The following is a 12,219-nucleotide window of genomic DNA, read 5'->3' as shown; positions in this document are numbered from 1 at the left end:
CCACAGGTCCTTCTAGCCAAGGTGCATGCAAGGCAAAATAGAATATCAGGCTTTCCATTGAAAATGATTGAAATTTTATTTATGTTTGACACTGCTTGTGTTTCCAGGCATCAGACTTAACATTAAAATTTGTCCTGAATTATAAGAATAATAAGAATAAGTGTTGAAACTCTCAGCAAAAGGGCAGCCAACATGCATTTCCAGGGAGAAATTGTTCAATTGTTCGTGTTTATTACTTCCAAACGGGAATAGCTCCAGGTTCATAATGCTGATTTTGTTACATTGCTTTCTCTGAACTGTGGTTCAGATGAGTGCATAAATATTTGGTTTAATATTTCTTTGGGAACTATAAAAATCTGAACTGATGGAAGGGAAAGGAGCAGAGCAATGGTGAGGAAGGAAAGTTGGTAAGAAATTAAGTGTGTATATTTCAACAGTGCCCAAGGGCATGATTAATTTATTATCCTTTAAGATGACAGAATGTATGCAGAAACCTCCAAATTACGCCATTACTATGACAAAGCTAAGAGGGTGTGAGAAGGTAAAGATATTCCTGCCAGGAATTTGATGTATGGGGAGAATGAGTGACCCGCTGGATACATATAAATCTGGGAATGGAGACATGAAAGTCCCCAGTCTTGGCACTGTCACTAGCAAAAGGCCTGGGATGAACATCTCTACTCTCAGCCTTCATTGGTGGGCATGTCACCAGGAGGCCAGACTGGAGCACTGTCAACAGCACCAGGCACTGAAGCTTTGTTGATTCTACTTCTGGGCTGTTTCCACCCAGCCCAGCACAAATTGATTAGTTGGCCATATGGAGTCAGGCTTAAAACCATGGGCTCCGGATACTTGGATTCAAATCTGAAGTTGTTCCTAGCTGACTTTGCCAAGGTTTATAGGACTCAGTTATTCCTCTGTAAAGTGAAGATTAGTATCAGTACTTATTCTGTAGAGTTGTTATAAGTATTAAATAAGCTACCGTATGCAAAATGTTAGAATACAGTGTGGCAAAGAGTTTGTGTTCAATAAAAAGAAACTCTGTCATTGTCCTCCTCTTTTTCTTCCTCCTCCTTCTCCTCCTCCTCATCATCATTTAATAGTTTTAAAAAGAACAGTTGCCTTATTGAATATTTTATGTATTTAAGCATTGCATGTCTCTAAGATCATTTATCTAGGATAGGCATTATTTCCCCCATTTTGCAGAGAATGAGAATGAGGATCAGAGAGGCCATATTGCTTACGAAAGTCCACATTGCTCATGAGCTCTGATCTGGGATGCAGACACATCTTTACTCATCTTCCAGCCCTGTTCTTCTAAATACTCTGTGCATTAGTTGGAATAGGTTAGGCTCCGCTGTAGTGATAAGCAATCCCAAATTTCAGTTGATCAAAGTAACAGAAGTTTAATTAAGCTCTATGTCCATTGAGGGTTAGGTGGGGGCTCCGCTCCTCCTCACCATTATTCTCTCCTTGAGATCTGGGTGGATGAAGTCACCACTATTTGGAAAATTGCCGGAGAAGGCAAAAAAAAAAAAAAAACATGAATAAGCACACCATAGCTCTTAAAGCTTTTGCTCAGAGTTGCTCAGGAAGTGCCACATGTCGCTTTCACTCATACTTCATTGGCCAAAGCAAGTCCTATGGCCACAATCCATTGCAAGTGGCTGAGGAAATTTAGTCCTACTATATGCCCAGAAGGAGAGGAGCCAGAGGAGCACAACCTCAGTGACTACTCCCTACTGTCATAGGTCTAATTCATAAATGGAATAGACTGCAGGTATAGAAGATCCAGAGATTTACCAGAGATTTCAGGGACCATCTTGATTTTCAGTAGAACAATAAGAGTCAAGGTCAAGGAATATGTTTAGAAGGGACAAAATGAGCAGGAAAGTGTAATTCACAGCCGGCATGAAGAAACCAGAAATTTGGGCAGCCCCAGTGGCTCAGTGGTTTAGTGCTGCCTTCAGCCCAGGGTGTGACCCTGGAGACCTGGGATCAAGTCCCACGTCTTGCTCCCTGAATGGAGCCTGCCTCTCCCTCTGCCTGTGTCTCTGTCCCTCTCTCTCTCTCTGTGTCTCTCATGAATAAATAAATAAAATATTTCTAAAAAAAGGAAACCAGAAATTCAGAAAGGGTCATCTAAGGATCTCAGTTATTCTTTGGAACAATAAAGGATGCAAAAGTGTCATACTGATGGATTATTTTCCATATGGCAGCATGTGTCAGAATTCCCTTTCTTTTTTAAGACTATATTCCATTTTATGGATATACCGCCTCTGGTTTATCCATTCATCCATTGTTGGACACTTGTGTTGCTTCCACATCTTGGTTCCCATGAATAATGCTGTAGAGTACTCACTCTTTCCATTAGTCAATGGATCATTTAGTAAAGATGATATTACACATGGCCACTAGTAAAATTCTTTTAAAACCTCAAAAGTAGAAAGTTCATAAGCCACAGTATTATATAAGTGGAAATAATGAAAATATTATAAATACTCATAAATTAAGAAATAATCTCATAAAAAATTCTACAGCCTAGAGAAAATAACCCCAAATGTATAAACTCTCAGAAAATAATGCCAAAAAACTGCCCACAAATTAACACTGAATGCTATGGAACTCAGCATAAGCTGTACTTAGGCATAATCTTAAATGTCTTTGCTATAAAAGAAGAGAAACAAAGCTGGTGTGATGATAGTGCCAATAGATGAAGAGTAAGGATAGTGGATTCAGACATCCCCTCATCTTGTGTTCTTTCCCAAGGGCACCACCCTGCCCTTTAGCTTCGTGGCCTCCCTGGCACAATGGGAAGCCTTCGAACTCGGTGGTGGATATAGCCAGCCCTAGCTGGGATGAGAACCTTAGGATTATACGGTAGGTCTGTGGCTATCGACCGTCTTCGGTGTATTGCTAGGGTGCTGGTTCGGTATTTCTGCACCAGGGGATTGGGACTCTTCCCCTGGGCTTTCCCTAGTTCTCATTAATTTATGACCTAGTGGTTGAAAGTAGTTGAGCAGCACAAGAGTGAGGGAAGGGCATGGATCTAACAGCTGCCCAGACCGCTGAACAGCCAAGTTCAAAGGCATGTCAAGGACTAAACCACAGCTGGGAATTAATTAGTGCTTACAGATCACCTTAGGGAACCAATCTAATGATAAAACAAATGCCTTCTAATAACTATAGAAGGCAGTAAGTGGGCTTTTTTTTTTTCCCTATTTAACATGGAATAGACAACGTTTTCAAAATTAGCATGGACATCAAGCTCCAGTAATTCCTCTTACATGTTTAAAAAAACTGATTACCAGAAATATTCTAAGGGTAAAGGAATAAATATACCCCAACCTCCACCCTCCAAAGACCTATACTGTTCACATGTGACTTATTCCCTTTGATGATTTGGGGGGAGGGAATTAATTATTTTTTAGTTGTTCATCCTTTTGATCATAGTGTGTGTGTGTGTGTGTGTGTGTGTGTGTGTGTGTGTGTGTAGTCTTCTGTCTTTTGAAAATAAATGTCTCCTGATTTTCTAAATAGAGAAGAATTAGAAGCATCAGCTTAGTTGGCTGTGACAGGAAAGAAGGGCCAGGGTATTTGTCTTGGAGCTACGTTGCTGACAAGCATAACATCTACTTAGACAAAGGGTCTCCACACAAGGGGAAATTTGCTGATTATTAGGATGGGTTCTAAGTCCCTTCCTGACTCCTAGGCATTACCACTGCTTAGAAAGTTAACTTTAGGGATTTGTAAAACGAGAAATGAAAAGGTGTTGATATTGCACACATAAAGAGACCACATTTTATACAGATCTTATTTTTATTTTTAATATGTGAGTTGGGGTTTATGAGTATTTTGTGATCATATAAAAACATGGAAATAAAGTTGCACTTCTTTACTCAAAGCTTTAATCAAGTATCTCTGTGTTCCAGACCCAGGAAATTTTAAAGATAACAAGAAATGAATAGCCCAAGGGACAATCACCACCACCCACAAAGAGGCCATCTGCTCTCTCTACTGTAATAAACCTCACTGATGAGCAGGGCTAAGTTCAGAGGATGAGGTTCAGTCTTCATGGAGCAGGGGTGGGGAGGTGGAGGTCAAGAGAAGCTTCCAGAAGTGGGCAATCCCTGGCACTGAGTCCAGGAAGATGAGAAGGGGTCTCCAGGAGACAAGCTAGGCGGTGGGAGTCCAGCTGCCTTAGGTCCAAAGAAAGTGAACAAAGCTCAGAAGGCTTGTGGATGGTTGTGGCCAAAATGAGAATTGTAGTAGCAGGTGGAGACCCATCAAGAGGGTTCCTGAGAATTGACCCTGAAAGCAGCAGGGAGCCATGATGAGTTCTAGTCTGGGATCTGTCATGGAGAGATTTGTGTTTGTATTTTAGAATGACCAATCTGGTTGCAATTAGAACAAGATATGGGAAAAGAGAAATCAGAAACTTACAGGCCAGTGAGGAGTTGACTATCACATTGATTGACTTACCTGGTATGCAAATAGTTATTGCACTATGTAATGTTCTAGGCCCTTAGAACAAAATGGGCAAAAGTCTCTAGTGGAGATCTGAGTTCAGGTATAGACACGGGAGATCGGGGCCAGAAGCTCATAGAGTAAACAGGGTGTACAGAGCTTGGTGATTGTGTCATGTTTATATATGGAATACATTTTCCATGAGGGAAAAAAAAACAGATTTCCGTACAATTAAGAAAAAGTCTGAACCCACACAGAAGGCACCAGAATGAACAATCAAAAACCACATTGACTAAAGGCCATGTGGGGTTCTGGATTGGATTTTGGATCAGAAAAAGGATAGAAGTGGAAAAACTAGAGGAACCTGAATATACAAAATCTAGAGCTTGCTTAGTTAATAGACACGCATCACACAGTTGTGACCATGTTATGTAAGATGTCAGCATTCGGGGAAACTGGAGGAAAGGTATATGGGAAGTCTGTACTATCTTTGCAACATTTCTCTAAGCGTAAAATTATTCCCCCCAAGACGTTTATGTGTAAACTTTTTTACTGTATCCCACACACATTAAATAGAAAAAAAATTGTAAAATAGTTTATACAGGATGATCCTACTTGTATAAAATCATTAAAAAATCCTATATATTCTAGGAGTGTATCTGTGTATAAATTCATGAAACAATACCTTGAAAGCACACACAACCTCAGATCCTTGGCTACTTACAGCAGAGGACTGAGGTGGGACCAGGACTCGGGGTTCAGAGGAGGGTCTTGGATTGCCCATAACGTGCCAGTCTGTAAGAAATATGCAGCAGGATCGTCCTTTGCAACACAGATCAAGCAATCACTGCCAAATCCAGGCATCAGTATTTCCTGTCCCTTCCCTGGGTGCAGAGGACTCTGGTCCCGGCTGTGCCATGCCACCCATACAGCTGGTGTGCTGGCCACCCCATGGCTTTACCCAGGTGTTTAGCAAGATGCTTGCGTGCTATTCACACACCCTCCCAGAGTGTTGGCACCCAGAGCCCCATTCTTTCTCATCATTAGCTAGATTATTTTTTTCCATTCAAACTGAGAGGATAATGCAAAAAACAAAAACAAAAACAAAAACAATCCCACTGTGAAAAGAAGCGTTGAATTAGAAAGACCAATAGGAAAGCCCTGCTAATTGTGAAGCCCTGGTATGTGGTATAATGTGTGTTAACAGCTGCTATAAGAGCAGAGACTCACAGCAGGATTTGATCTGACCAGAAGGAGAGCCCTGGATTTCTTATATCCTATCACATTAAACAACAAGAACAAAAGGACCACAGCCCTGGAGCAGCACAGGGCAGTTTTCAGTTTAGCACAGTGTAATAAAGCTCATCTGAAAATCCCCCTTGACCAGCATGGAATAACTTTGATGTGTGGCTGGAGGCCTCCTTGCGTTTGCGGCCATTGCACACCTGCTATCTCCCCAGATCAGGGAGGCTGGAGTAGGCTGGGGTTCCTTTGAAGTCCCACCTGGGGGCCAAGAAGCCAGGGAGATGGCGAGTGATTCCTAAATCTAAACCCAGCCAGGACTCCTGGCTTTCCCCTGGAACACAACCCTGACCCCCACACCGCCTCCTCCAAGGTTTCTCCAAGCCATGGGGTGTTTGGATATAGTTGGAGATATCCGTCTGAGGGAAGTAACAACTCTGCTGTACTGACATTCTAGAAAACAGGTTTTTAAAGAGTTCCTAATAGTGCTGTATGCTTAAAATAGGTCTAGAGAGGAGTAGCAAACAAACCCAGCTTTTTTTTTTTTTTTTTAGCAGAATGCTCCAAACAGTGGCAGTGGAAACCAGCACCAGTTATATGAGTATGGACAGTGCTGAAATCTGTCTAAACAAGCAGTCCTCAAACTGTGGTGTACATTGGCATTATCAGGGGGCTTGTTACAGCCCATGTCACTAGGTCCCATCCCCAGGGTTCTTGATTCAGGAGCTCTGGGTGGAGCCTGAGAGTTTGCATTTCTAACAAGGTGATGACCATGCTGGTCCAGGGAACCGCACTTTGAGGCTGTTATTCTAGGAGCATGATGCCCCTCACACTGCTGGGCTGGTGGCCCCATAATGCTCATTAGCATAGGGGTGCTATGTTTGGTGTGGCTGTGGGCACCCCTTCAAAGTGGACATAGTTCTGAGGACCAGGAGGCAGATTCAGTAGATATGTCAAAAGCCAAGGCTTTAAAAATAGTAATATTGAGAGAGAGGAGTCACACAACACAGTGGGACTTCCTTCTTCTCTGGGAAGAAGTCATTTAAATCCAGCAGCCAAGACTCTGCTTCTGTGGGGTTGGGTGGCTCAAGCTCTCCAAGAGCAAGGAAACGACCTAGACCTGTCCTTGATGGCAAGAGGAGAGAGGGCCCTGGGAGGATTCCTAGATCCATAATTCAGTGCTCGGGGGCAGACAGAGAAATGGGAAGGTGGCCATATTTGCCCCAAGAGAGCCTTCAGGTCCATGTCCCACTGTGTGTCTTCCAGAAAGTCTGGGGTGCTGTACTCCCCACCCTTGTGACCATGGAAGGGTCCAGAAGGGAGCACAGAAGATTTCCCCTAGCTGGTCTTCACCGCTGAGCTATGTTTGGTACACAGATAGGGTCAGAAGCCCACTCGTGGGACCAGGGCAGCACCACAGCTCATGTAGGTTTACCATGTTCATTTCCTGTCAGACTGTCTTACTGACTTACTATGGCCTTTGGAGAGGACTGGCCTACCTTAATTGTGCTCAGTAAGCCTGTTTCCAAAGCACGTCTCTTCTCAAACCAGAGATGTTTGTGAGTCTTGTGTTTTAAAAGGAAATGTGTTCTCTTAGAAAGGGGTTCGTTTTTAATATTATGGTGAAGATGTTTTTTATACCTGGAAGTCTCAGTCTTACCCAATGACAACGACGGTGTGATTTTGTTGTGATTTTGTTGTGATTATTAGTATGGTATGGTAATCGTTAGCTACAAATCATTGAGCCCCTTCTGTGTGCCAAGAAGTGTGCTTTGCGTAGGCTATCTCGTTAAACCCTCAACAACCCTGGGAAATAAGGGGTGTTTTCCTCGTTTTACAGATGAGGAAATTGAGAGCCAAGAAGGCAAAGAACCATGTTCCTGGTCACAGAACTGACTATTGGCCGAGCGAGGACTGGGCCATATGTCCATCTGCACAGTGGTGTTCTTTATTAAACAGATACTGGAACTGGTTCCTGCTGTGTGCCAGGCACTGCGCCAGGCACGGGGATTCCTGGGTGATCCCAATATGCTGAGGCTGTTGACCCCATGGAGCACCAAAGCAGGAGGGAGTGGGTCAGGGGGAGAATGTCAGTTGGATTAAATCAAGTCAAGCAGTGATTAAAAACTCTTTTCATCAGAAGATAGCACATGCATTATTTTTAGCCTTGCTTTGGATGATATTTTATGTTAATCTTAAAAAATGCAAACAGAGATAATTGGTGTTTAATCAAAACTCTCAATGTATTTAAGTAAAATTTTAAATCAGGAAAAAAAAAAAAACCATTGCTCTATGGAGCTGTCAGGCTCTGACTCAACTGGTCACAGCAGAGGAATCTGGGCAGAAGGGTGATGCTGCCTTAGGCACCACTGCCACCCGGTGGCAGCCGTCGGAATTGCAGGCTTGGCGGCCACAGCCATGGCCTTTGAGGGAGGTCGATTGCACCAGAGGAAGGCTCATTGCGTGTCCTGTCCACCAAAACCCTCCAGGCACGGGTGACAGTGTTCCAATAGGTGCCTGGTCATTTGTTAATTGGTTACAGCTTGATCAGTATCAGCTTTCATTTAGCTGTCTGTTCTGAATGTCTATTGTGGTCGTGACCTTTAAATTGTTAACCATGGAGGGGAGGGAGGGAATTGTTACCATCTAATTCATGTTCACAGATACTGATGATAACGTGACATTAAATATACATGAATCCTTGAGCAAACTCTAGAACCAGTTCGTGCAAATAATGGTTTTCTCTTTAGCTGGGAATCTTCAAACATTATTTAAAAGATCGTTTGAAAAAAATAAAACCACCATAGTTTGGGTCCTAATTACCCCTCAGCCTCACGCAAACCATGCTAATGACTCACAGTTTCTGGAGTTGTGTAGGCTTTCCCCCGTCTGTCTACTGCCTGTGTCTGTGCTTTTCCCTCTGCCTAGAACTATCTTCCTCTATCTTATCCTCTGAATTCTCTTCAAATGTCAAATCAAGGCTGACAACCTGTAGGGAATTATCTTAAATTCCTAAGTGTCACCGTTGCATAGCAATGTCCCTATAGAAACAGAAGGTGGGTTCTGAATCCCTTCTTCGTCTCTTTCATAGCTGTGACCATGGCTTAATCTCGCTGCGTCTTAGTGGCTTCATCCACTAAGTATGAATGATAATGTCCCTTACCAGCAGCTTGCTTGTTTTTTTTTTTTTTTAAGTGTGTAAATGTGTGTAAAATGCTTCCTCAGCATAGGGCCTACTACCTAGAAGCAGTGGTGCATTTGGCACTGTTGATGACTGAGTTTTGTAAATAGTTAGAGCTTCAGTCAATGCCTGTACTACAGGATTGCTCACTCATTTTTTTTTTTTCCTGTTGTCTACTTGGTCTTGCTTACAATAAAAACACAAGACAAACTCTTTCTTATCAATCTTTCTTGAGAGTCACAAATAATAAAAATCTCCAACCTTGAATGTCCTAGAGTTGCTTCCCTCCTCGATGTATCCCTACATGTACATCCCCCACCCCACCCCCACCCTCCCACCCCCCCCACCCCCGTGCTGGTAAGCTTCCCCAGCTGTAAGCTGCAAAGATTTGCATGTCAGGATGAAAGGTGTTAAGCAACGACGCTATTCTTGATGCTGCTGCTTGAGTCAAGTTTACCCTGCTGCTCTATGTTGGCACCTGTGATTAGTGAATTGGTCACCAAGCTATGTCGAAAATGTGCTTTCTCTGTGTTTTCCAGCCAGAGTCTTAAACATCGTTCTGTTTCTTTGACCAGGTAGTCGATAGTGACAGACCTGAAGGGTCCAAGTTCCGGCTCACTGGAAAAGGAGTGGATCAGGAGCCTAAAGGAATTTTCAGAATCAATGAGAACACAGGCAGCGTCTCCGTGACACAGACCTTGGACAGAGAAATGATCGCTACTTATCAAGTGAGTGCCCCTCAAGTGCAGACATGTGGCTTTCCAAGATATTTCTTCCCACTGAGCTCGTTATTTCTGTGCTTCATCAAACCAGGGGCTGTGCGGTTTTAAGTGTGTCTCTGTGGGAGCCAAGTGGCATTGAGCCTCAACAGGGTAACAGTGGGGGCCCCTTTCTCATCAACAGAGCCCAAAGCCTTCTGTGAGACTTTGGACCCTGGAGAGCAAGATGGGGGACCCTGGGGAGGACCTCAGAGGAGGTCAGAACCGTTAAGGTAGCTTCACCTTTCCCCAAACCAGCTCAATGATGGATAGCTCTATAAGGTGTAAACCCTTGGATGTGATCATTGTACACATGTCCTTAGAAATCTATCTTAAGGAAATAGGAATTTAGATTTTTGTGCATGATGTGATAGTGAGACATGATCCTTAAAATGGAAACAATTTTGCTAAATATTCAGCAGTGGGGTAGCGGTTAAATTATGGCACAATGCTGCGAGGAAGTTCTGTACAACCATTTAAAATATTTTTGAAGAAGTTCTAGCTATATGGGAGAAACTCAAGATACCAAGTGGAAACAGACACACAAACACATATGGTATCCTCAATGCAGATTGAGCATTTGCACATATCACGACGGGTGCATATTTGTGAAGAAACATGATGGAAGAAAAATCAAAGTGTTAATGGTTGTGTTTGGGTGTTATTGATTTTTTCTTTGTTTTTCTGACTTTTCTACAAAGTACTTAAGTTACATTGTTTTAAGATTATTTATTTTAGAGAGAGACGGAGTGAGCAGGGAGAGGGGGAGAGGGAGAGAGCCTCTCAAACAGACTCCCTGCTGAGCATGGAGCCCAACGTGGAGCTCCATCCCAGGACCCCAAGATCACGATCTGAGCCGAAATCAAGAGTCGGATACTTAACCGACTGAGCAACCCAGGCGAACTTTAAGCTACTTTTTTATAGAGGGGAAAAAAATGGCTCTTTTTAAAAGGATAGTCTCAGAAGTAGATACCCATTCAGGATGCACAGACCCAAGCAGTGGCAAACAGATGTTGGGGTGAGCACTAAATCTCCTGTGGGCTTGAGGTCCATCCTATCCCTTCTCAACAGCCTCCCCCAAAAGTTTCCTTTTCACAGCCTGTGTTACCTCAAGCCTCTAGGGGTAGTGAACTGATTTTTTGAGAAATGAGATGGAATTCCCAGCCATTTTCAGGAAACACCCTCCATGGGGTGCAGTGCACTGAGCTGCGAGCAGCCCCGGTGGGGACCAGGGTAAGCCAACAATGTTTGTCTTCCATCATCATTGCCCTGGCCTGTGCATTTCCCTAAATCAGGGTCAGAAGGTAGTCCTTAATTTATAGGACGAGATTTGGCACTCTGATTTTCCTGGTCAAAACACCACATAAGAATAATCCAATCCCACTTCAGCAACACTACTGCCTCTCCCCCAATCTCACCTGTGTTCTTCCTTTACTGCAGACAGAGGGTGGAGGGACACTACATTGAAAAGGAAGTGCTCTGCATGGGAAATGGGTACCCTGGGGTCTGGCCTCCCCTGAACCATTGACCTCGGGAAGACTATGTAGGCTCTGGTCCTCAGGATCCCATCCATAATATGCGAGTAACACCAAACTAGTGAGTTGCTGTGAGTTTCCAGGGAGGAGAACAGTGTGAGGGTGTTGGAGGAATTAAAGTACTGGCCAAATAGAAGCTGCCAGCAGTTGTGCTGAGCAATGTGCTCGCGGGTCCTGGGTCTGGGGAGGAGGAGGGGGCCCCCCAGACCCTATGTTCAGAAGCTTTGTCAAAGGGTAGATGCTGTGAGCATCTGCAGGGGGACGATCTGTCAGAAATCCCCGAAGGCTGAGCAGAGTGTCCTTAGTGTACCCCTAGGGGAGATCTGGTTGTTGTAGAACCTGGCTTTTGGGGCGCCCGGGTGGCTCACCAGTTGAGCATCTGCCTTCGGCTCAGGGCATGATCCCGGGTCCTGAAATTGAATCCTGCTTCTCCCTCTGCCTGTCCCTGCCTCCCTGTGTGTCTCTCATGAATAAATAAATAAATAAAATCTTAAAAAAAAAAAAAAAAAGGAACTGGCTGCCACACCCTCAGAAAGTGAGGACCTGGACAGTAACCAGAGGTGTTGTGGTGGCTGCCAGGGTCCAGCTGCTACAGGAAAAGCCAACACCAGACCATAGGTGCATGTCCTCTTCTCTTTCCACATCTATCGTGGGAATCTCCTCCATTAATTCTTAGACATGACAAACTAAGGATACATTTTGCAATTCCATAGCACAGTGATCATGTTTAAGAGCTCTGGGTGTAGCCAATTGCCCCTTGAGGCTCAGCACTGCTGCTTAGTGAGCTGTGTGATCTTGGGCAACCCACCTACCCTCTCTGATCTTACCAGTCTCATGCATGAAATGGGGATAGTACTAGCACCTCTGAGGACTATAAAAGCTACAATTATTAGCTTCAACTAGCTCACAATTGTTCATCTGTGAGTAAAATAGAACCGGGTCTGTAGCTGGGAGCTTCTCTTATTTTTCCTTAAAGTGAAGCCATATAGTATCACAACAATTAAAAACATAATTTTGCACACAGCCACATTTGCTG

At 43.7% G+C, this 12,219-nt stretch overlaps 1 protein-coding gene across 1 annotated transcript in view; it reads left to right on the top strand.

Annotated features, from left to right (window-relative positions):
- Window positions 1-12,219, top strand: part of CDH13 (cadherin 13) — a 1,001,392-nt gene that overhangs the window by 511,164 nt on the left and 478,009 nt on the right. Inside the window, exon 5 of the mRNA XM_041770316.1 lies at window positions 9,466-9,618. Coding sequence (XP_041626250.1) covers window positions 9,466-9,618 — 153 coding nt within the window. The remainder of the gene's footprint in view (window positions 1-9,465; window positions 9,619-12,219) is intronic.

Source organism: Vulpes lagopus, chromosome 10, assembly GCF_018345385.1.
Source record: "Vulpes lagopus strain Blue_001 chromosome 10, ASM1834538v1, whole genome shotgun sequence".
Taxonomy (NCBI): domain Eukaryota; kingdom Metazoa; phylum Chordata; class Mammalia; order Carnivora; family Canidae; genus Vulpes; species Vulpes lagopus.
The sequence above is the reverse complement of the archived record's forward strand: the minus strand, read 5'-3'. Positions and strand labels throughout refer to the sequence as shown.